Source organism: Rhyacophila brunnea, unplaced genomic scaffold, assembly GCF_057557595.1.
Source record: "Rhyacophila brunnea isolate RB1 unplaced genomic scaffold, BYU_Rbru_1.0 scaffold_11, whole genome shotgun sequence".
NCBI classification, from domain to species: Eukaryota; Metazoa; Arthropoda; class Insecta; order Trichoptera; family Rhyacophilidae; genus Rhyacophila; species Rhyacophila brunnea.
The window spans coordinates 29,519,806-29,545,584 of record NW_028232763.1 but is presented as its reverse complement, the minus strand read 5'-3'; the positions used below and the strand labels follow the sequence as shown (position 1 = coordinate 29,545,584).

General features: G+C 37.7%; 1 protein-coding gene across 4 annotated transcripts in view; it reads right to left on the bottom strand.

Annotated features, from left to right (window-relative positions):
- Window positions 1–25,779, bottom strand: part of LOC147078565 (uncharacterized) — a 354,146-nt gene that overhangs the window by 129,239 nt on the left and 199,128 nt on the right. For 2 of the 4 annotated variants that reach the window (XM_085960512.1, XM_085960510.1), the window contains 14 exons: window positions 23,267–23,415; window positions 22,851–23,127; window positions 19,249–21,474; window positions 18,519–18,896; window positions 10,040–18,088; window positions 9,877–9,951; window positions 5,181–8,911; window positions 4,910–5,087; window positions 4,647–4,832; window positions 4,169–4,516; window positions 3,781–4,041; window positions 3,212–3,682; window positions 1,812–3,110; window positions 1,496–1,669 (listed from right to left, as the gene is read on the bottom strand). In XM_085960512.1, coding sequence (XP_085816638.1) covers window positions 1,496–1,669; window positions 1,812–3,110; window positions 3,212–3,682; window positions 3,781–4,041; window positions 4,169–4,516; window positions 4,647–4,832; window positions 4,910–5,087; window positions 5,181–8,911; window positions 9,877–9,951; window positions 10,040–18,088; window positions 18,519–18,896; window positions 19,249–21,474; window positions 22,851–23,127; window positions 23,267–23,415 — 17,802 coding nt within the window. Of the gene's footprint in view, window positions 1–1,495; window positions 1,670–1,811; window positions 3,111–3,211; window positions 3,683–3,780; window positions 4,042–4,168; window positions 4,517–4,646; window positions 4,833–4,909; window positions 5,088–5,180; window positions 8,912–9,876; window positions 9,952–10,039; window positions 18,089–18,196; window positions 18,212–18,518; window positions 18,897–19,248; window positions 21,475–22,850; window positions 23,128–23,266; window positions 23,416–25,779 lie in introns of all 4 variants that reach the window. The other 2 variants (XM_085960509.1, XM_085960511.1) reach the window with 2 other exon arrangements.

Below are 25,779 nucleotides of genomic sequence, written 5' to 3'. Positions count from 1 at the left end.
ACACATGCAAAGTAAAAACCATGCCAAAACAACATAGACACACAAAAACAATAAAAAACCAAATCTTTTAAAATACTTAACTGCGGTTAGGATATATCTATTTTTGTGAAAAGTGGTGAACTAATTTTAAAAAATCGTTCCGTTAACTTTGTTCATGGACCTAACTTTGGACCAAATTGATTTGTTTATATTATATCCATAGCAATAATTATAATATGGAGTATCACTGTTAATATATCATTTCAGAGATAATTCGGTGCACTTTTGTTATACAATATATAAATAAGAATACATTGATGTAGACATTGTAGACCAAAGTTAGATTCATAAACAAAGTTGTAGATAAAGTTAGTCAATAAACATTGGAAGAATTTAATGTTCTACAATTTTCAAGGTCAAATTGAAAAAAATTATATTACCCTTTTAGTGCTAAAAACACGCCTGGCATGTGGCCATTAGATACATATACATTCACTGCTGACAAGTTAATTACCACATTTAATTATCATGCTAAGTGCTACACGCCAGGCGTGTCTTCAGCACTGACCAAGTTGTGGTAATTAACTGGTCAGCAGTGAATGAGTTAGAACAATCAAAAATAAATACTCAAAATGAAAATGATAAAATAAATATATTTATACAGATTAGATGCACATACTTATCCTAATGATGTGCATCTTGTCTAGGGTTATATGCATACTAATGTAATATGCATTATTTTGAATGAGAATTATTATTGAATGTAGCTTAGTCGAATTCCCATTCCAAGTAATACATAAGCCCACTTGGTATGTTTAAGTAAGTATGACTACGCATAGAGCCCTTAATTGAATTTTTCTTGTGACTTTTATTCTGTTACAATAATCAAAGTTTCAGAATCATATTCATTGTCTTTTTTTTGTTGAGTGATAGTAAATAAATACTAGGTCAAATGTCAGTATATTGGTTTAACTTGAAGTTTCAATATTAATTACAAATTCATTGTTGGTATTGTCACAATAGATAAAATTATATCATGTTGAACTGTGGTCGAATACTTTGTTACTGTTTGAATTATACCAAGTAAATATTAAATAAATCAATGAATACCACAATCATAGGGTATGTGAGTAATATTAGTGTAAAAACTGTGTTTTCACCAAAGACATTGAATGTTCTTCCCAGACGGAGCCTTCTATGATAAAAATCACTGAGGCTAGATCCAGTTTATTTTTCCAGATTTTCATATTCTAATAAATTAAACACAGAGACATCTGTTTGAATAATTTTATATCGTGAGGCATAGAAAAGGTTAAAAAGAAGCAAAACAATATTATGAATTTAAAAATTGCAAAAAATTTACATGCGAAAAAAATCCTTTGTTAACATTATTGAACAACGAAACTAACCTTCATGTCATAACATATCAACCCAAACAATAAACATTGTAGCATTGTTTATGTCGGGAGAATAGGATTTTGAGCGAAGACTGGTTGAAAGACATAAATGTTAATACCTGATCGATGAGGTCTTCCAGGCGTGCCCTGGTCTGTAGCTCTCGGTGGGGGATTGGTGGAGGGGCGCTGTCCAGGGGACTGGATGGCCGGCTCACGGATGCCGCGGCCGCCTCGCAAGCTTGGACTGCGACCACCAGGCGGGCTTTCTCAGTTTGCAGTTTGTTGTGCATTAGCTGTAATAAATATTTAAATTATATACAAATTGACTGGATTTGCACCTGACTAATTTTTGTACCAAAGAGTGAAACATTATAAAGTATGAAGCTTGCAATTTAACTGAATCTGCAATCTGTAATGATTTACTGCTAAACTTACCCTAGCACTTTCAAGTTGCTCTCTTCCATGTTCCAAACATTCCACGGGAACATCAAGCTCCATGATCATTGGCTCGTACGAATCTAAGTTGGTCATGATGCTTTCCAGCGTGTCTTCATACTCCTTGAACTTGGCCAGACTCTCCAAGAGGCGCTTCTCGATCTGCAAGGCAGTGGTCAGCAGAGACTTGTGACTGTCGTGCACGTTCTGCAACTGCTTACCGATGAGACCCTTGATTGAAGGAGTGGTGGACTTGTACCTGTCGATTTGACCTTGGCCTTTAGCTTTGAGGTCATCCAAGGTCGATTGGTATTTTTGAATGTCATCCAACAGAATAGCGTGCTGGGCCAGCTGCTCTTCGGTCTGCTCCCGGTTGGTGATGAAGAGAGAGTTGTGCGCCATCAGCTGGAATGATATCTGCAGCAACCACTTTTCAGTGTCTTGCAATGATTGATGGTAAGCGTTATAGTCATTCATCTCCGATTCGAGTTGGTTCTTGAGGGCGGCACAGTTGGCGCTTAACGCGTCGCACTTGGCTTCAAGAGCGCGTGCGGATTCTAAAGTGGCCGGGTTCTTCACCCAGGAGCTTAATTCTGCGGCTTCGGACTTCAAATGAACAATGTCAGGCTTTTTGCCGGATATTTCGTCTTGAATATGTTTGAATCTTTCCAAGAGCGTTTTCATTTCTCCGAGCTCTCCTTTAGTGTCTGCGTTGTGCTTCAGGGTTTCTTCTGTTTCGATAATCCATTTCTCCAGACGAGCCTTTGAATCGTTGAAATCTTCCCATCGGCTGAGGGAGGCTTTGAGCTGTGCTGTGATGGAGTTCAAATCCATCTTGAGTTGGTCCCAGCTCTCTCTGAGAGTCGTCATGCTCTCTCTGAGCTTGTCTTGTTTGTCCGCTGGAGTGTTATTGATGGCTTTGGTGAAAGCGTCTTGCAGAATAGACAAAAGATGATGTCCTTCTGTCATACGTGTCGTCACTAGCTTGATAGTTTCAAGCTTGTCTTTGATGGATGGAATGTCTCCAACACCGATGCAATCTTGCACCGATCCGTGAGCGGTCTCCAACCAAGACTGCAGTTCTTTCTTGGCCTTCTGGAATTCAGTGTGGTCAGACAAGTTCTTCTCCACATTGGACACGAGACCCTGAACGGCGGTCAACAAATTAGAATACTTTGACTGAAGTTGAACAGTTTGGTCTCGGACCCTCGAGCAGGCGCTGAGTTCCATCAAGTTTTCACATCTGTCATTCAATTCTTCTAGAACGACTTTCTTTGCTACTGCCTCATCCAATAGTCCCTATACAAAAAAGTACAACATTAAAGCAAAATCATTAAATGAATAAAAAAACATAATGCATTATGTACGATGTCGAGACAATATAATAGACGAAAACTTACCCGGCATTTTTCCAAATGTTCAGGAGTCATTTTCTTAACTTCCATTTCAACGTTGAGCTTCTTTTCAAAGGCGTCTTCCCACAATTTCATTTTCTCTGACGTATCTACGAAATCGCTCCAAGCGACACCGCACTTCTCGAGAAGCTTCTGAGTTTCTTTCAGGAAATGTTGTAGATGGTCCCACTCTATTTTCAATTGCTTGACATCCTGGCCAAGAGCATCTTGACCTTCTTTGCCCGTCGTGTTGATAACGGTTTTACTCAAATCTGTCGCTTTCTTAAGAAGTTTTTCTCCTTCTGGCATGGATTTAATTACAGCCTTCATCTTAGCTTCTTTTTCCGCCATTTTATCACGTTCTCCGTGCAAATCTGAACATTGCTGAATGTCAACTTTGCAATTACGGATCCATTCATAGAAGTTATCATAGCATTCTTTGAAGTCTGAGTGATCCTTGACCTGTTTCTCCAAGTCCTGTAAAATTACAAACAAAAAAATAATGTATGTAACCCAATCAGATCAATTACAAGATCATTATCATTAGGATTATAATAAGAAATTGAATAACTCACATGAATTGTTTTTTCTACGGTCTTTTTAAGATCAACATATTTCTTCATACTGTCATTAATTTCATCACAGCGAATAGTCGTGTCCTCAGCGAGACGCATTTCTATTTTTTTGACAGTCTCATTATGCGTATTGATGTCTCTCTGAATCGCCCTGAACTTCTCTAGTTTAGCTTTCTTTTCAGACAATTCGTTGAGCAAAGATCCTTCAGGTTGTGCTTTTTGTTCAATATCTTCTAACCACTCAATCAAAAGCTTGTGCAACTGAAATGTCATAATCATAATATGTAATTTATACAAGATCTTGCTAAATAAACATAATGCGATAATGATTGATTTAGGCACAAGACAACAAAATATTATGACATAAATATCTAATCGCGCAACTTACCTTATAAATTTCTTCGAACTGTGCTGCTCTATTTGCAAGTTTAGTGCGAATGTCTTGCACGTCGACGAGCAACTTTTCAAATTCTTGTTTGAGATTTTCCGTGTCCTCTTGAATTTTAGCGGCTCCGGTCTGCTCCGTGTTCATGATCACCTTTTCCTTGAGCTCAAGAACGTAGCGTAGTTTGTTCTGCCCCTGTTCCAAGGTCTGGCGGATGCCTTTCACAGTGTTCAGTTTGTTCTGAACGTCTTGGGCCGTATTGGGTATCTCTACGCATTCATTCAATTTGTCACGGGTGCGATCCACCCAATCTTGGCACTCTCCGTAGAGCGTGTTGTGCTGCTGGTGTTCCTATAAATATCAAGCCAATTATAATACCATAAACATAATAAATACTTCACTTGCAACTACTTTCATTTATAATCAAAGAACGTCCGATTAGAAGACGAGGGCTTTTTGAAATGACAAGTAACAAGCATACCTGATAATGCAATTCCAAGCGTCTCATAATCTCCTTTGCAAGAGACAGCAGAGCATTATACTTAGTCGTAAGTTGAGTGATGCCGTTGGAGACCCTCGTGTCAGCACACGTCTCCAAGAGCGTCTGTGCGCGCATGTGAAGCCTGTCCAACTCACGTTGCCAGTCAAATAGCGTCTGCAGATGGACCTGTCATGGACAAAATTATTACAATAAAACATACTTCATCAATTAATTACGTAGACATAAATCGCTACATAATTTACCTGGAATTCTTCCAAAACTGTCTTCTTTAACTCCAAACTTTCTTGAAGTTTATTGAAAGATTGAACAAGTCCTTCCGTTGTATTCAACCAGTCAGCAGCTTCCTTATATTGATCCTCATATTCTGTCCATTTCACAATACCTTCTTCAATCAATGTCTTGGTATTGTTCAGTTGTTCGCTGAAAAAGAATTTATCCAGAAATTATTATTTTCTAATAAATCATTAGTACCGAAATATGGTTCACAATGAACAATTTGATTGATATACTTACACATAGCCATCATATTCTTCTTGCATCAAAGCTCCTTCTTCTTCAATCACTTCCTTGTCTTCCTTGTCTGCATTCTGACATGATATTTCTGCTTGCTCCAAAGCCTTCTCTAGTTTCGTTTGACCTTCAGGCAATTCACTTTGAAGAATCTTAAGTTGAGATATTTTTCCACTCAATGATTCCTTATCTCCAGTCGGTTCAGAGCACTTGCCCAGTCGTTCCTTAGCGGCTCTTATCCATTGGACAAAGTCATTTCCGGCATCAATGAATGCTTGATGGTGTTCAACGGTTTCCTTTTGTTTAGCGTACAAATCTTTAGCTTGTTTGCTGAGAGATTCATATTTATTTGTGATCTCTGATGCCGGTGCCGCTTGCATGAGTTCTGAAGCTTTAGATGTGACGGATTGTATCATCGGCTCAAATGAAACAATATCTTGTACAATATTGTTTGTCTGCCTGAGAGTCGCCTTTCTTTCACCCAAGCCTAGACCCGACGTCAGTCCTGATGGTCTCTCCTGGCCTCGTTTTGATTTTGCAACCTTCTGTTCGCAGACTTCTTGCAATTTTGCTTCACGATCCGTTATCCATTGTTGGAGTTGTGAGTAACTAGAGCTATAGTCGGCCCATTGCAATAGACTTGTTTCAAGATGGACCTTAGCGGTAGACATTTTCTTGACTAGCCTCTCCCATTCATTTTGAAGATCTTTTAATTCTGAATTAATTTTATCTCTTCCGTCTGATCGAGTGTTTCTCAGAACTTTCTCACCACAGTTGACTGTAGCGTGAACTAGATTTTGACCTTCTTCTCGTTTGCGGAGAAGATCTTGAATCTTTTCTAAGCGCTTCTGCAAAACTTCCTTACTGCTCGAGCTTGAAGATTCGCTGCTGCCTCTAATCAATTCCCAAGCTTTTTCCATCCAATCCTTGGCCTTTCCGAGAGTGTTGTCGTACTCCTTATGCTGTTCGTGATTAGTTTGCACCTTCTTCAAAACATCCTTTGCCAAGTTGACTTGTACTTGATATCTTGAATTGAGATGGCGAAGTTGATTATTAACATAGGTATCGAGATGAGATGATAAGAGTCCAGAGGCTTGTTGATTGAATCTGTCAATGTCTTCTTTTCCTTTTTCGAGTTTGTCCAAAATTTGGGCTACATCCTTGACTTGGTTTTCTTTTTCCTTTGCGGTCGCCAGCATGGCAAGTTTTTGATTCTTTATAAGGATATCAATTTGCTGAAGCCAATCTGAAAGACGTTCATATTCATCTTTGTAATCGCGCCACTGAGCAACAGTAGCTTCCAACTGATCTTTTTGTTGTCTGATTTCATTGAAAAGACCTTCAAAATTCTCCTTCAAAGCCTTCATTTCATTCCTTATGATCTTTTGGCCATCTGGAGATGTGCTCGCCAAAACAACTTCCCCTGTGTGAGTGAGATGTTCAACGAGAAGCTCTCCTTGGGCTTGTTTGTTAAGTAATGCATCCAATGGTGCCACTGAATTTTCAATTGCAAGTTTATCACTCAAACTCTTTGATTTCATTGAGGGTACCTTTTCACGAGCCCTGCTAAGCCACGTCATAAGGTCATCACTGGCTTCTTTGTATACACGGTGGTCTCTGTATTGTGCTTCTCTCTCAAGCAAAAGTTTCTTTATTTGATCGAACAAGGAATCAAACTTGTTCAATATTTCTTGGGCTTGTGATGCGGCCTGCGTTTGCTGACCGCTCTCCACCATTTCAGCGGCCTTGGCTTTTAAGTTATCCACTTCAATTTTCTCACACCTTGCCTTTTCTTCAATGTTTTTGATCTTTTCTAGTTGTGTGCGTTTTTCACTCATGCTTGATTGATAAGGTGTAATTTCTTCCAACGAATTCTCCATCCACTGCACAGTTTTGTTGAGTGCTTGAATCTGTTCCAAAAATCCTGCCCATTTACTGATCGAATCATCCAAAAGAGATTTAATTTCAATCATCTTGGAAGCCAACGCTGACCATTCTTCTTGAAGCTTGGCCAACGATTTGTTGATCGGTTCATGACCGGTAGTAGCAGTGTTAGCTAGAACAGATTGCGCTAACTCAACAACATTTTGAACTTTAGAGAAACCTTCGTCCTTCACCAGTAACAAATCTTGAATGAGAACAAGTTTATTTTCGAGGTCTTTTTGTGAAGAGGCACTCAAATTTGAGCAGTACGACATTTTGGTTTTGATTTCACCAAGCCACGCCATACACTCTGATAGATTAGTGTCGAATTCTTGATGGGTTTTCACATACTGCTGCCATCTGCTGGTCAAATCTTTCACCTTCTGTGAAATCTGTTGATATTTCAAGCCCAGTTCTGATATCTGCAAACTTCTTGAACCCATTGTTCCCTTGTGAAGCTGTTGTGCCTTTTCTGTTACGCTGTCAATTTCCAATTCCTTTGCCCGCACTTCACCTTGCAAAGTTTTGAGAGCGCCCAATTGATCTTGCTTTTCTTTGCGTGTTGACTTAAGATCAATAGCATGCAACTTCGTGTCGGTCTCTCGAATCCAACCCAAGCACTGATCTTTGAGAGTTTCATATTCATTCCACTGCTGGAGTTTATTTTCCAAGGTTTCCATTGTTGATTTTATGAAGGAAACTAGTCCTTCCCATTCCTGTTGGGAGAAATCGACTTGATTTCTAATATTGACGTGTCCGGACTCAATCGTTCCCGGAATAACCTTTTCTCCGAGAGCCCTTATTAAGTCGATCCTCGGTTGCTCTTCGGGTAAGCAGAGCTGCAAGTTTTTCAATCGTTCCAAATTACTATAAAGAGAAACTCTTTCCAAATCGCAATCTCCCCACAAATTGACCGTATTGTGAGTGGCTTCTACCCATTCTTGCAAATCCATAACGGCTTTACTATATTGTTGATGATCGCTGACTATAGCTTCGTAACGTTCAACATATTTCTGAGCCCTCTGTAAGATATTCTTATGCTGGTCGACCATCGCTCCGAGTTGACTCAAGATCTCCTCATTCTTTTCGGGCAAATTATCAGTTTTATCACGAAGATCGATAATATCTTGTTGATGCATCAGAGCTTCTTGCAAGAAATTTCTGTAAACGGTTAATTGCCCTCGTTTTTCATCTAAAGTAGCTTTCAATTCAAGATCTTTAGGCAACATTTGTTCGGCTGTCTGCAACCATTTCTTGATGCTTTCTAGACATTCTTCAAATCCAGACCATTTGGTCAGCTTCGCCTGTAGATCTCTTTCTGCGCTACCAATTTCATCATAGAGGGCGTCTAAAGATTGCTGCAATTCCTGAAGCTGTTGTCTGATTATTTCTTTACCTTCGTCCGACGTCGACAGGTATACTTTCTCTCCCAATTCCACAGCATTATTAAGAAGCAGGATTGCGCTGGATTTTTGAGAAAGAAGATCTTTAAGTCCTTCACACTTTTCCAAGATATCTGCTCTGGCCCCGACTTTATTACCGTCTTTGCATTCATCGAACTTGCATTGGGCCGCCGATATCCATTCGGCGCACTGTTTATATTTCTCTTGGTAAGCGTTATGATCTGCGACAGCTTGCTCGCACTTTTTAACGATTTCCTTCGCGGTCGCTTGGATGGATTGGAACCGTGATGTGATTTGTTGAACATTGACAGCAATACGAGTCTCATTACTGTTTTCAATTAATTCGCTCAGTTTATCGGTGAGTTTGTCAAATTCAGCTTCATTTTTCTTAAGATTGATTACTAGCAGCTGAAAATAACAAAAATAAATGTCAATCTCACATAAAATACTAAACCAGTCTTCGATTAAATGTTACAATATAAATAAAATAATAGTTATACACCTCTTTTTTTATCGCAATGTCCTGATTTTTCTCAAACCATTATTTTTATTAGAGAACAATTAATAATACCACCATTTTCTTCTTTATAATAATTATTATTGCGAAGCTTGATTATTCATTAATTATTAATATTTTAATTAACTTATTAGGGAGTTTTACATAATATAATAACATTTTTGAATTGACAAGGGACAGTTAAATTGTACATAAAAAAACCATAACGAATTATAAAAAAAATTACAACATAAATTTGCAATAGGTACTTAATTTCTTCCACCTCGCTTAACCCCATAATAATATTATATAATATTATAAATAAATATTTCCATTACCATCAACAATAAATATTGTGCGAATACATATTATTAAGTGTTTTTTTACAGTGAAAACAATTGTTTTGCCTTTGGAGATAACAGGATTTTTTTTTTTCAAGCACTTAAATGCAATTAGAAATAATTCAATATTTTGTTTACACCTTAGCAGGGAGATATCAATATCTGTAGCCCCTATTATTTTGTATCTCACCTCAATTAACCTGATAAACATCACATTAAAACAATACAAAATAAAGCACCAATGAGACACAACAAACACACTTTTTATACAATTTGAAAGCAATTGTAATTTTGTCAAAACGTTGTTTATAAGACGAATACAAAAAATGTAACGTAGTGTTAATTTCTCTCCGTTTAGATTACCACCTAAGCAAATTTTGATGTGTTTTAGTGTTATGTCCTCGTATACCCGCAATATTATATCCATCCACCCAAATAAACAAAAATTGCCAAGTGTCATTGTGCGTAATATGTGAGACAAGACATAACAAAAAAATATTTAGTGCTTTTTAGTGAAAATTTGTTTTAAGTCTTACTTGCTCCAAGGAGTCAGCTACTCTTACGACATCCGTTAAATCGTTTTGACGAGACTCAATTACTTTAATTACGCCCTGTGTAATAAATTGGTATGTAAGTTATTAAGATTATTTTTAGAAAGGTATTAGTTAAAACAGAGTATAAATAAAGATATATTTTTACCTGATATTTTTCGTGTTGTTCAACTTTTTCGGGTAAAGTAGATTTCGGAGCGTAGTTCTTAAGGCTCATTTCTGCATCTGACAACCATCCGAGAAGTCTCTCATTCGTAGTCTCGTATTCGGACCAGTGTTGTAGTCTTTCTTCCAGTCCGCGTTTAATGTCACCAACAGAAGCGACGAATTTCTCAAAATCGACTGTCATGGTCGATAGATCTCTGATCATAGCTTCTTTAGCTCTAGGTGGTAGGACACTGGCTCTATTTTCAACATGGTCTGAGAGTATTTTAATTCTGCTGTGTCCGTCTGGTATATTATCTTGGAGTTCTTGAATCTTTTTAAGTTTAGCCTGCAGCGCAGCTTTATTGCCAGAATAATCTGACAGCAATTGCAGTTTCTCCCACAGCTGCTTTTGGTAATCTTGATGTGACTTTTGTAAGTCATTGAATTGTTGATATACATCAAGGCAGTTTTCAAGTTGTGATATCAAAGCCTTCAAGTCAGATGTCAGCTTATCATATCGTTTCCAGATAGACTTGACTGTATCTTGAATGTTCTTTGCTTTTTGTTCATCAGATGTCGCTGATTCGGTGACTGTTTGAGCTTTCTCTGTCACAGCCTCGATCACTCGTTTATGAGAAAGAATTTCTTGCAATGTGGTCTTATTCTTCAACAATTTCGATCTTATTTCTTGCGTTGACACGGATGCCGATGCTGCATTTTCTTGTTGAACTATTTTTTCTTTCTCATCTAACCAAGCGAGAGTTTGCTGTAATGTTTCTTGATAACTAGACCATTGAATGGACTGGGCTTCGTGGTTCTTTTGTTGTTGTTTGATTTGATCATTCAACTCGTCCCATCGCTCTCTTATGTTACGCAGATCTTGGCGTATTTTCTCTCTTCCTTGTGCTGAAGTATCCGGCAGTAAACTTTCACCGGATGATGTTAAAATTGCTATCTTTTTATCTCCTTTTTCTCTCTCGAGGAGAAGAATTTGCAGTTTACTAGCTTTAACATCCAACGGGTTCGTATTTGATTGATTATTCAGAATCGCGACATTTTCTTCCAAAGGCTTCAACCAGTTGATTGTGTCATCATACAGTTCATTGAATTTCTTATGATCATCAACCAATTTGGTCCAGTGGTGAATGACTTCCTTGGTTGTAATATGCAATTGTTGGTATCTATTGCTTATCTGGGAAATTAGAGGCTTTAGTCGTTCAACACCGCTTATTTGCAGCAGGGTATGTGACTGATCGACAAATTCATCAATTTCTTTTTCCTTACCGATCACATCATCTCTCTTCTTGATATAGGTTTCCAAATGACTAGCTTTCTCAGGCAAATCAGAGAGTAAAATCTGGTCACGGAGAGCCGCTTCGGCGTCACGCAACCAATTGATAATCTTTTCAGATTGGTTTTCAAAGTTCTCCCATTGTTTCAAGGTGTGCTGCAACTTTTGCTCCGAAGTATTCAGACTCTTCAAGAAAGCTCGCAGTTCGGACTGTAGGTTTTCAATGTCTGCTTGGATGACTTCATTTCCAGGTTGTGAAGTACTCTTACTGACTCCAATATTCAATTCTCTAATAGCATCAAGTTTCTTAGCGCCTTCGACTTCAGCCGATTTCAAAGCATTCAAGGCGGAGATCTTTCGAGAAATTTCAGCTTTTTCACCGCTGACATCTTCGCATTCGTGCAGTTTCTCCTTCTCCATATTCAGCCAGTCCTTGAAGTTCTTGCATTCGTTCAGAAGATTGCTATGTTTCTTGACACACTCTTCCAAGTTATTTTGCAAGTGTTCCGATTTGGAGACAATATTTTGGAACAATTGTTTAATGGATTGCAGATAGACATTCAATGAAGAGTCTTGAGTTTGGTCAACGAGTTGTTGGGCTTTATCGCAAACCGATTCAACTAACTGCTGATGAGACATAATTTCTTGATGCATGATCTTATGATTCTGAAGCTGAGCTCGCTTTTCTTGGAGGGACGCCTTCAATTCTGTATGCTGCTGCATGGCACGCTCGACATCCTTCAACCACTTCGTCAACTGCTCTTGCGCCAGGGAGAAATCAGAGAACTGAAGTAAGCACTGATCCAAGTTATTGCTGGTGTCTTGTAAAATATCACCAAAGCTCTCCCAGAGACCACGAATATTTCTCAATTGCTGTCTGATGATTTCTCTACCATCCGGGCTAGTATGGTTGTACAATTTTTCTCCACGATCTAAAAGCGATTCGAATTTAGGTGTTTCTTTATTTTTGAGATCTGAAATCTCCCTCGACTTATTTTGTTTCTCTTGGAGCATCGCATAGTCGCCCACTATTTCATTGAGACTCTTGACTTCTCCAATTTTATTCTTCAACCATTCTTCTAATTCCTTGTAATCTTTTTCAAACAATTCATGTTCGGAAACGAAGATTTCATATTTAGATGTAACCTCTTTGACAGTATTTCTGAGTGTTTGGTATCTTGTAGCTAATTTGGAGATTCTCACTGAAATATCGGTATCTCCTTCCATCGAGCTTGTAGATTCTAGAGCCTTAGATATCTCGTCAGCTTTGCTAGCGATTTCACTTCCGAGCGCTTTGAGTTTTTGAAGATATTCTTTTTTGGCTGGTAGGGTACTCTTCAAGCTTTGATCTCGAATCTGGTTTTCTTTTTGTTTCAGCCATGTGTCCAAATTCTCCAAGGTGTGTTCGTTTTCTGTCCAGGTGTTGAGTAAATTCTTCAATTTATTTTGGTTCATACCGCAGTGAGATAGGAATGAATTCCACGCATCGTTCTGCTCCTTGAATTCTTGCAGCAATGCAGGATGACCTGGCTTAGAGGTCTCTTGCAAAACGACTTGTAATTGCGCATTGCATGCGGCCATAATCTTGTCACCTTCCGCTTTTTGCTGTAAAAGGTTTTCTACAGTGGCCAATTTGCTTTCGACATCTTCACGATCGGTAGCAGACACATCATCAACTAAAGACGACTCAGATATGAGAGCGTTCAACCAATCTCGGCAGTTTTCCAAAATTTGTAAATAATTTTCATGGTTTGATATGTGATTTTCACATACAGCGATCCTGTCAGACACTTGTGCTACGGAATCATTATACTTCTTCAAACTATCTTGGACCTTCTTATTGCTGTCTTCATCAGCCAGAGCGGATATTTTAACATTCAGTTGTTCAATGATGCTCTTGTGCAAGTTTATATCCTGGAGTAAATTCTTATTTGTGTGTAATGCGACTTTTTTATCTGGCAAAGTGGCGCTCAGTTCCATGTTTCCGATAGATTTTTGTTTATCGGCTATCCAAGTGGTCACCTGTTTAAACGTCTCCTCGAATGATGACCTCTGCATGACGATACTTTCGACTTGCTTGCAGATCGTGTTCATTCTATCGACCGAATCATCCAGGCTATCCCGCAGTGCTCTCAAGTCATTCCTGATGGTGTCCCTATTTTCTGGAGTGATTCCTGTAAAGAGGGATTCTCCTGCTTCAACGGCGGCATTCAGCAACGCTTGTCCTTTTTCTCTTTCTTCTGCCAATTTCTTCAACTCATCTAACTCAGCCTGTTGGGGCTTAGCAGATTTAGAGCAGAGAGCTTTATACTTGTCAATCTTCAATGCTGCATCTTTGTGCCATTGCTTGAAAGCTTGAATATTATTCAAATAATTTTGCTTATTTTTCTTCAGATCATTTAACCTATCGATATACGATGAAATGAATCTTCCGACGGTTTCATACCTTGTGACTAGATGGTTGACATATTGACCGACTCTCGATTCAGGATTAGTATTGACAATTTCGTCTCCGACTTCTGACAAGTCTTTTATTTCAGATTGATAGTTATCGATTTCTTTTTTGAAGCTATCCATTTCTTCAATTTTCTTGTCAATCAAATCGAGATCTACCAGATTGGCAGTCTCCGATCTGACTTTTCCTTCGACTTCCTTCAGCCAAGATGCCACATTCTCAGACATCAATTCATACTTCTGCCAAACGTCTATGATCTTCTGAAGCTTGGCTTTAGTATCATTGTATGACTTATTAAGCTGTCCCAATTTGACGACGGCTTGTGATTTCTCCTTATTTAAAGCTTTGAGAGTTTCCGGTGTTTCTACACTTTCCAAGAGTTCAAATGATTGGTTAATATTAGACAAGCGATCATTACAATCCATAATGCCTTTTTTAACATCCTCCAGTGCAGCCATTTTTACTTCTAAATTGTATTTGTCACTTCCAGGTTCTGGGGCACACCAAACCGCCTTTTCTTCGAGGGCTTTTAGAACTCGTTGAAGCATTGAAAATTTGTCTGCGTACATTTTCTTGAAGAAAGTCAAAAGAGTACCTTCTATTTTATTAGCATTAGACAATACCCCTTCATATCGTTTTTGAATACTTGCCAATTCTTTAGGTACAATAGATTCTGAGAAACCAGGATAGTTTGAGTTGAGTTCACTCACTCTGACCATTAAATTATCAATATCGTCACAAGCTTTTTCGAGCTGCTCTTTGCACGACTGACATTTTCTGAGCCTTTCTAAGATTTTGCTGCTCTCGCCGGACATATCGTCGCACTTAATAATTTCTTCTCTCAATTTACTAATTGTGTCGCCCACATTTTTGATATCCCGTCGGACTTCTTTCTCTACAGAATCTAAAGTTGACGCGGCAGATTCCAGATCGTTCGCCAGATCCGCTAGCGAAGAGAACTGCTCATCTAACAGAGCACTCAATGATGACAATTGTGAAATTGGAACACCCTTATTAATGTTTGTGAGTTGTTCAATTTTGACTTGGATATTATTCTTCATATTGGTATGGAGAGGCAATTCTTCCTTATATTTATTCAGCGTCGATTGACCGAATTGGACTTCTAAATTGTCAGTTGCATTTGTCAAAGCTTCGCCGGTGTCATTCAACCAAGTCAATAGTTGGTCTTTGTTGTCTTCGATCTGTTTCCATATGATCGATTGAGATTCTAAATCTTGTATTCTCTTGATGGCCGAGTCGTGTACTTTCTCCCAACGCGTTTGCGAGTTCAAGTATTCGTTTTCAATTGAAGAGGAATCGAATCCTCCCAACGGGGCAGCCTGTTTCAAAATTGATTGCTTGATCAATTCCATCTGATCCAAAGTTGTCTTCGACCGTTTCAGCATGTCAGCCGATTTTCGGCAGCGGTCCAGTGCTTGATTTGCTTGTATATAGCTCGTCGGCGTTTGCATGCAAGCTTCCAACAATTGGTTTGCCTTGTCGATGTCTCTGTCAAAGTTACCTTTGAAATTCATCAATTCTTGTAAGGTGGATGACAGAACTGAATATTTATTTCTCGTATCTCTCAAGACCCCGTTTGTTTGTTCCCAGCTGTTGTCGCAAGAAGAGAGGAGATTTTGGATTTCCGCCATCTTGTTCTGGTCTTCTCTCATGAGATGCATGCCTTCTTCACGCAAGTCACCTTTGATGGCTTGCTTCTGTTCCAAGTCACTGTCCAGTATATCTAATTGTTTCAAGATATCTGTGATAGTTTCTTTATTACTAGCGGTCGGGTGCTGGGCGATACCACTCAGAGCGTGTTTTGAAGACTGCAATGTGGTGGCAACAGTTTTCTGTAACTCGTTGAACCGATTCCATCTTGCGTTGACTTTATCGAGTTGATCTTTTTTGCTAATAACTTGAGTTTTGAGTTTCTCAACCATATGCTCCAATTCTCTGAGGAGGTTGTTGGCTGTCAACGATTTACCGGTCTGCTTGTCCTTTATTGGTATATGTGGCAGACTATCAATAGATGCAGACTGGGTATTCCAGTGCATTATCTTTTCGCTGAGATTGTTCAATTCGTCTTTAATTTTCTCGCATTCTTCAGGTGCTTGCTTTTGACCATCGACTTTATATTTAATGTGGGTCAACTGTTGTTTAGCATCATCATACCAATTTAAGAAATCAGTCCATTTTTCTAAATATGCCTTGTTCTGCGTCAAATATGTTTCCAGTTTTTGGTAATTCTCTACTAGTGTTGTATACGTATCATTGAGTACACGTGACTCTTCAGGCGTAGAATCTAGAGACATATTTTTAACTTCGTTGTAAATGGCATTGAATTCCGGTTGCTTCTCAGCATGCTCCTGCATCAGCACATGCATCGCTTGTAAAGCGGGCTCGACTCTATCGGAATGGATTTGATCATGCTGTTCGATCTTTCTCTTCAACGAATCCATCCAGTTTTCAAAGTCTGTCAATTTTCCTTGGAATTCTTGTTTTTCTATAATCTTATCAGACAAGTCGTTGGCTTTTTGTCTTACCGTATCGGCTAATGCATTAACTCTATCTTTCAAATCTGTCACTCTCACTTTGACAGTGGAAGCGCCTTCGGGTGAAAGAGCGTGGCAGATGCTATCTGAATTTTGAGTCAGAGTGACGATCTTCGATTGCTGTTGAGATATTTCATTGTTAAATGATTTCAATTTACTCAATTCCCTTTCAAGTTTATCAACTTGGGGTGTGTTGATATTGATTGTTCGTTTAGCTACAATCTTTTCTCCGTTTGTTATCCACGACTCAACTTTATTGGCATCAGAATCGAAAGATTGCCAGGTATTCACCAACTTATCGAGTTTATTTGTCCATTGCTGAGCGGTATCGTGTACTACTGCCCATCTAGAGTGGATTGCGTCTACTTCATCGGGGGCATTCGTTTTATTTGTCATTTGATGGCTGAGAGCGGCCAGTCCCTGCAATTTATTCAACTGCATTTCACATTCCTTCTCAAACATTCGCGCTTGCTGTTGTAATTGTACAGCTTCTTGCAAACTGTTGGGCCTAGAGAAACCTGTGGTAACTTTGATTTCAGATGTCTCCAACCACGGCTGAATATCTGACAGCTCTCCTTTATACTTTTGCCACTTGACCAGATCTTGTTGTGTAGATTTCGATTGGTTATCTGTCGACTGCTGTAGTCCATAGATTATCTTCTCCAATTCCATGATTTCACCTTTAAGTTTTGCGACTTCCGGCGCACTCGATTCTTTTTCTATGTGAGATGCGTCAGTGGCAAGCTCATTTATGACGAGAATCTTCTCTTGAACAATCTTCTGAAGCGACATGGATTTCTGTACTCTCTCTTCCGGAGTTATCGTTTCGGCTTGTATTTGAGAAACCAGAAGCGGACCGGTCTTTTGAGTCCAGACTCGCATGGTCTCTAATTTGTTATTGATTTCTTTCCATTGCTTATTGCATTTTTCCAAGTCTTTAACTTTTTGTTCTACATCTTCTAATGTGGCACATAAACGTTTCTCAAGTTCGAAGACTTCCTTTTGAAGGACAGGTTTTTGGTCTTCATTAGTAATAGTGCAGAGTTCAGCGCAGACCGCTCTCAGTTTGTTTATTTTGTCTTCTCGCGCAGTTTGCAGAGATTCATCCATTACTATACGACGTTGAAGTTGTTTTTCAAAGTTCAGCACGTCTGCTTGCGAAGGCACGGCCAGTTCCCTTTCAACGTTGACTAATTCAGTCAAAAGGTCTTCCTTTTGTTCTTCGTAGTTGGACCACACCTTTTGTGCTCCTCTCAGTTTCTGTAACTTATCAGTGGTCGTACCGTACGCATCATTCCATCCAGTTTCCAAGGTGTGAACTTCTTGTTGAACAAACGCCGGAGTGTTAGTATCTTTCAAGAGATCCTTGCCTCTCTGGAGCATGGACATGATCATGGGCCTCTGTTGGTCCAATTGCGAGACGGCAGTCTGCTGTTTCAAAATCATCTTTTCGACATTCTGCAATGATTTAGGATATTCTTCCTTGATAGACTGGTCTTTGACTCTTTCTAATATGCAGATGACTTCGTGAACTTCTCGTCTGTAAGTATAGCATCTGGAGTACGTTTCCGTCTTAACCATTGTGATTTCAATAGTCGGTATCAAGTTCTTATACCTTGAAATCAAATTCTCCAATTTGTTCTGTTCGAATAGTGCTTCTTGTTCTGTGCAATGTGAAGATAACATGTCGAGGGTTTGAACCAGCCACTTCATGTCCTCCCTTTTGACGTCAGCTTCGCGGCAAATGTTCTAGAAATAAAAAATAGAAACATTAGCCTACTTCTATTTTTTAGATTAATACAATATATTCCATTATTATTTACAAAGCATATTTATATTTTATAATAAATAATTTACCATTAACACTTTCAGCTATAGATCCAGCATGAAAAATAGAACAAAAACAAGGTGCCGTTAATACACCATGTAGAATGTGAGAGTTTTAACTTACATATCGAGATGGATATGAGAATCATTTTTGAGAATGAGCATGAAAATGAGAATGAACATTTTAGTACGTAGATAATTTTTTATAATATTAAAGAAACAAATCTTATAAGGTATTTCAAAGAATTTAATCTGTTATCTAGCGTGGTGATGTTGGGTGATCGCAGTCTTTAATAATGAGGATCATAAAGCTGAAGATGATATTAACCGAAATTAAAATAAATGAAATCACCTGGAAGACTGCCTTTTCTTTCTCGAATTCCTCAGAGGAATTGACTTCCTTGACAATATTTCCCATGGTGTCATCAACATGATCCATCCAGCGTTCCATTTCGACGAACTTATTCCTGTAACTGTCCCATTTGGCGGGAATCTGCTGCAGCTGACTCCTGAGACCCTCCACTTTGCGAGCCGTCATTTCCCACTGGTCTTCACACCGCTGGAGTTCTTCTTCCAGCCAGCGGTCAGCGGGATTCTGCTGAGAATACCCGATGGTGATCTTCCTCAAGTTTTGCAAGCAAGTTTCCACCTGCAGCACCCGTCCTTGGTCTTTGAAATATTCATTATTACGGTTGAGGATCGAATCGACGTCGTCATTCTGATTGTAGGACTGTGAATTTCATATTAGAATAAGTATGTACATTTTTAAATATGATTTATCGATTGATTATTTTATGCACGTGTTTTCAAATACTACATAGACAGTTGTATCAAACTGGCGATTGGATGGCCAGTAAATGAAAAGGATAACAATATAATATAATTATATTATCTATAAAATAGTATATGAAAGTAAACATTATAGTAGTAGTAACTATTCGACTTTAGATAAGAAGTATGAGCCAATATGATTCATTGATCCAAAAAAAGTCTAAGTATTTTAAGACAATATCACATAATACTAAAATAAAACAAAATAAACATTATATAGGTAATTAAATAATAGTGAACTATGCCTTTACCTGTTGTTCAATATTGATCTCGTGGTCAATATCCTTCAAATACTGTTGGAACACAGTTTCGTCTAGCCTAAATTCAAGTCTCATGAGATGCAGAGGTGCAAAAGAAAGAACTTCATGCCACTTCTTCTGCAATTTGTCAACGGTTTCCCTTATCTCCGTTTGCTCTTCGAACGGTATACACTTAATCAAGTCGTTGCCAGTCTGAATCAAATCATGAAGCAGACGTTCGTTTACCTTTGTGAAGAAGTTTTTATGGAATTCTACAGACTGTTTATTTTCTATGTGTTTATCAGATATCAGCGAATCGGCTTGATTCAGCCAATCGACCGTTGACTTGCAGCATTCTGAGAAGTTATTCCAACATCTGGATGCTTCTTGCAGTTTCAAATCGCACTGATGGGCGTGCTGAGTGACTTTCGCAAATCTTTCATTGAGCTGCTTCATGGTTTGAACGCTCTCTGAAGTATCGATGGATTTGTCCTGATCCACCGACTTGATTATATTCTGGAAGACTTTGTTTTTGCTTTCCAGCATCGCTTTGTAGTACATGGTCCTCGAGAAGAATGATTTGTAAATGTCCAACTGTTTCAGGATGGAGTCTCTTCCGCCCGAACCGGTTATTTGGGACAGCAATTCTTCAGCCTTGTCCAGCCAACCGTTGATCTCTCTTTGTCCTGTCTCCAGCGATTCCTGCTGGATCAACAGCTGATGATACAGATGCAGCTTAACAGGAATAAGAGCTCTAACTTTTACGAGAGCTTCCTTCTCTTTCTTCAGTGTATTCATTATCCTGTCTACTTCGTCTCGCGGCAGATCCGTAATCATATTCTGGAAGGTTTTGCTGATATTTTTGAATAACTCTTCCACGCTCTCTATTTCACTTTGTAACTTAACTAATTGATCCCCATATTGCTTGATTTTTTCAGTCGAAGCGAGAGGTTGCGATCCCAGAACGGTCTCTGCATTCCTCAACCACTCGCTCAAAGATTCGATTCCCGCCTTGTAGTCCTTTCGATTTCTCAAAATGTCCCCAGCGTGCATGTACTGTTTCACTTCAGTGAAGATGTTCTCCCACTGAGTGGTCATACTGGAGTAGCGGCTCTTCAGGTCCACCGCCACCGGCTCTTCGCACGTTGCTATTAAAAAGCTAACGGTGTCGCCCAACAGCTGATGTTTATCTTTCCACAGACTTATATCTTGGAAAAACTCCATTTTCTGTTCCTCTTCGCTGTTCATCATAGAGTGTGCTTTGCTGAGCCACGCGTCGAATTCATCGGCTAACGGAGTCCAGCGTTGCCAGTAGGCGATCGCCTCTTCCAGCATACTCTGCACACAGCGCAATTCCATAGAAATATTCTTCCATTTTTCCGCCACCTCCCTCATAAACCTGTCTATGTCCGCGTTTTCTTTCGAGTCGATGCGGCAGACTTGCCTGTATTCATCAATCACCTGCTGAATGTCGAGATACGCCTTGTTGAATTCGTGGAAAATTTTATTTCTTGACACAAAGTTCTGATAGTCCTCGAGCAGCCTCTCAACTTCGGGCAGCTTTCCATATTTGATAGTCCATCCTCTCAGCTTGGCTTCGGTCAGGTTCAAGAAAGCCACCAGGCAGCACTTGTGCTCCATGAACTTGAGCCTGGCTTTCCTTTCGGCGGCCTTATCGGGCACGACCCTCAGTCTGCATTCCATATTGTGCAATTGGTCTCCCGGTACTTGTAAGGCGGTGGGAGAGTGTTTAGCGTTTTCAAATCGTTCAATGATGCCGGGTAAATCTGCAAAGAAGGCACTGTGCTCCTCGAGTTTCTTGCTGATGACCGCAGCGGTCTTCTCGTCGAGCGTCGTCGGCAGTTCGTCAAAGTAAAGTAAATATTCTGCTTTGGCCAGCCATTCCCCGATGGGGCCAAAATCTGGGGGGAGTTTAGAGTCTAATAACCACAGCCATCTTCTCATCAAGTATTCTAATTTTGTCCACAGAGCCTGGATCTCCCTCCACGAATCGAGAGTTATCGATATCATGCTCTGGGAGTTCACTAAAGTCCTAAGTTTATTATAAATTATCTCCTTTTCGTCTACTTCGCTTTTGAAGCTATTAAAATCGGCATAATTTCTCGAAAGAGAGTTCGTTTCCTCCTGGTGTTCCAAGTATTGTATCTTTTTGAATAACCAGTTAATTAAATCATTATATTCTTCCTGAATGGCAGCCACAGCATCTGGCCCAGTAGTCTAAAAAAAAAAAGAAAAATAGCATCAGTAATCATAAATCTTAATATTACATACAGTCCATTCTGCCTACCATCAACCCATTTATAAAAGAGAAAGAAATTATATTGCCTCAGTAAGTTGTCACAGATGTGTCTCTCTTCATTAGAGATTAGTGAGATTACCATATATTTCTAGATCTTTATACCTGGAATTCTACCCTGTCGCATAGATCAATATCATAATACTGACATCATCTCATAATAAATGGCACTTACTACAAGAAATGACGTGACGATACATTGGAAAATCGGTTATTTTAATTTTAATCAGTAAGTATACAGTATAACCTCGTTTTTACGTGCCCGAATACACGTTTTCCCGGCAATTGCGTGTAATTTTTTCAGTCCCGATGTATTTCAGTACATTTAATACCCGCATTTACGTTTTTCTTTCCCGCGATTTACGTCGCAAATATTCAAAATATGCGAGTTACGCGCACTTCTGAAGAACTGTCTGATGAAGAAGAGGTTGATATTCCAACAAAAGAAGAAGCAATGAGGTTCACCGAGGGTTTAAAAACCTACTTTACAAGCTTTGCTGATATTCAAGATGACACTTTTAAATGTTTATATAGTCTTGAAAGAGAATTACATAACAAAAAAACAAAAATGCAACAAACTAATATACATGATTTTTTTAATAAAAAATAAAAAATTTTCAATAAAAATTTAAATTGAATGTTGTTTTTTTAATAAAACGTTATTTTTTTAGAAACATAAAATTTAAATGTTCTTTTTTTCAATACCCCCCTTTTACATTTTCCGTCCCTTAAAAAACGTAAAATAGGGGTTATACTGTATTGAGTTTTATTTCGTGATATTCAAAAAAAACTGACTGTCATACTAAAAATTGCTAATAGAAATATTTGCTTTGACAAGCATGCATATTATTAAATAATTGGAAATATGAATAGAGAAATAGAATGACCTAAAGCACAATCTAATTATGTTTTAGAAAACCGTATTTTGCTGTTGGTCAAATAATATACAAGTAAATATGGGCTGGACACAATGCAATCTTGCATAAATGTAATAAAAATCTTTAATCTTTCGACAAACATAATATCTCTACCGACATTCAGAATTTGTACATATTATTATTATATTCAGCTTCATATGCGAAAAAATCTACCTATTTGGTTTTCTCCCTTTGTTTACCTCTCCTAAGCAGTGTAACGTCATTGATTGGATATAACCGACATCGCAACAAACTTCTAACTCAGTTTTACTAGCAGAAGGAACCGGATATGACAGTTAAAGCTCAACGCAAAGTACAAAATTATTTAAAAAATCTGGTAACTTCGGAACAAAAATCTCATAATTAATAGGTTTACTCACTTTGGGCTCTGGATATTTGTGTAAGAATTGTGCAACATAAGTCATGATGGACCTCTCGTCAGGTCTCTCCACGTCCACATCTTCAGCGTCGAGCAAGCGAGCGATTCCCAGCTCACTCTCGGCCACGTTGAAAGCTGTCTCCAACCTCTGTTTGTTGGAAGCCCTCTTCATGGCGGCTAAGTTTATAAGATTGGCCTTGATGGCATCGATGATGGCCAAGAATGCGACACCGTCTCTCCAACTGGTGCCAAAGTCAGTGACCTCTATCCCCGCGTCCCTATAAATGAAAATCAAAGTTACAGATCTCTCAAAAATGACTCCTAGCACAAATACACTGTTAATAAACAGATTTTGACTTTTTCAAAGGATATAGTAAATCTTATTAAACTCTGGCTTGGCCAGATTAATTGTCTTACTTTGGTAAAGCATTGGCGACCCATTGCAGCAAGGTTTTGCGTGCTCCCATCTTCCATTTCTCCTGTCCTGTAGAAGAGCTGGTTTCCAGGGAACTCTGAGATCCGCCAAGGTCACCCAAGTATTCCAAGGCGCGGCTGTTCTCCTCAATCTGTTGTCATAAGGTAATAGGTTTTAAATATCGAAACACTAAATCTTCCATTCTGAACTAAATTCTCAATTATTTATAATAGTTTTAATATAATGGACAGTTCAGAATTATATCCATTACATTAAATATGTAAAATTGAGTTCTACTAAGATTAATGATATTTCAATCAAAAATGAATGGAAATTAATTACTTTGATTTCATTAATTAAATAAACAGGCAAAGGCGGATTAGCCTGGTGGGACATTGATAAAAATTCCGGTAGGGTGACAAGTCCTTGCCTTATTTTGTGTTTATTACATTGTTATCATCTTCCGAGTCATCATTTTGAAAAAACAAAAAGTTTTTCAATTATTAATTCAGTTTAGGACTGATTGACTAGAAAAATTCCAGGGCCAGTTTCAGACCACCAATCAACCCATGTAAGCAAAATGCACTGAAAATACTAGTTAGTACTATCACTTTGTAAAATTCAGTTTATCAATATAATTTGATAAAACTATGTTTAATTTTAATGTTTAATATTTATCGTCGCCCACATAATAAGATGACATTACGTCCTAAGGGCGGGGACGGGGTCTGATAAAGTGTGATGCTTTGCAATAAAGTGTGAAAGTAGAAAATGTGACATCACAAATGCAACAAAATATGATAATTTTTCTGAGAACAAAATATTCTGTAGGAACATTGACATCAAAAAATATCAAAAATCATGTCATTTATGATGCCCCAAAGAGAACATGACAATAAAATTAATGAATTTACAGATGATTACAAGATTTGAAACAATTTTTCAGATAGATTATTTTTGAAAAAGCATTAGTGAAAATGGTGGAATACTATAAAATATAATTTGACCAACCTACCGAGATAAATAAATTAAACAATAAATCTGTTTTTATTTAACTAACATCAATAAGCATAAATTATTCTAAATACATGTGATGGAACTAACCTCGATCTGTTTCTGAAGTAAAATTTTCCTTTTTACCGATCGAAGCTTGCGTTAAAAGAAAGGTCATAAACTTATTTTTGTAAAAGTGCAAATGTGCAAATAATATTATTATAATATAATTATATCAAATATACAATATTTATACCAATCTACAATACCTACCTAAATAGTTATTAGCACTTGTATATTTAAAGTAATAATTATCAAAAATACCTCTAGATTAATAAGGATTCTATCAAATAATATAATAATTATGTATTTTCTATAGTGCATTAACAATAATTATTAATTGTATAATACAATATTACAGTTATGAAAAAGGGCTTATTATTAAACAATATTTAAAAAGATAATTTGCAAAAAATTCAATTGGCATATTATAGTTATTGAGTAAAATAGAGGCAGATTATTTAAAGTACGAAGATTTGAAGTAATCTATGTTGTTTAGATTACAAATCTCAAGAGTCTTAGAGATTTCAGCAGGGAAAAATATGATATGTTGTATTCAGCCAGACAATTAATTATCTTGGGAAGCTAACTGTCAGGCTTGACATTTTTTAACACGGCAAGCTGTTAATAATTGATGTTGAGTAACACAGTTAACACATTTTACTTAATTCCAAATGAATCCCATTAGAATCTCCAATTCGATAAAAAAAAGTTAACTGTGCTAATAATTGTTTATGGAATTGCTCTAAGTGATATCCGTGTTATTTTGGAGCAAGAGATTGGAGCAACAGAAATGTGTTAAATATGTTAATAGCCCTGCAGGAAGAATGTTTTTATAATATACTTATTTAATTCAAATCTGAATTAACTTGATTTAAACTGATCACTAATCATTATTGATTGATTTCTAAATACATATGACATTTATCAACCATTAATAGAATTTTATATCCAATAGGTAGGTACTCATAATTAATATTATTAAAAAATGCATAGTATTAACATAGTGCATGATTGCACATCACCGGGACAAAATTGTTCAAAGCCAAATTTACACCAATCATAATTTACATATCAGTACAAATAATTTGCTTATAATCAATATTCCGTCCAAAATGCGTGAATACAACTGACGAAAAGAAAAACAATTGAACAAAAAACTGTAAGTAACTACTGATTTTAAATTGTATCATATTTGAAACTGTCACCACATTATAGGAGGGAGAACTGTTTATAATTCGGCAAGTTTAAGCAGTAGTATGAATAAATTATTACAAATGAAAGATTAATACATCAATTAAGGGGATCAGTGTTGGGAAAAAGCCAAAACTTTTTAAATAATCAAATTAAGAAATCAGTGAAATTCAAGCAAACAATTTTGATACAATTTATAAATGTGAGGTAAGTAGGTATTCTACCTTAATTATGATTCTAAAATTAGCTTACTGTGACAGTTTTATTT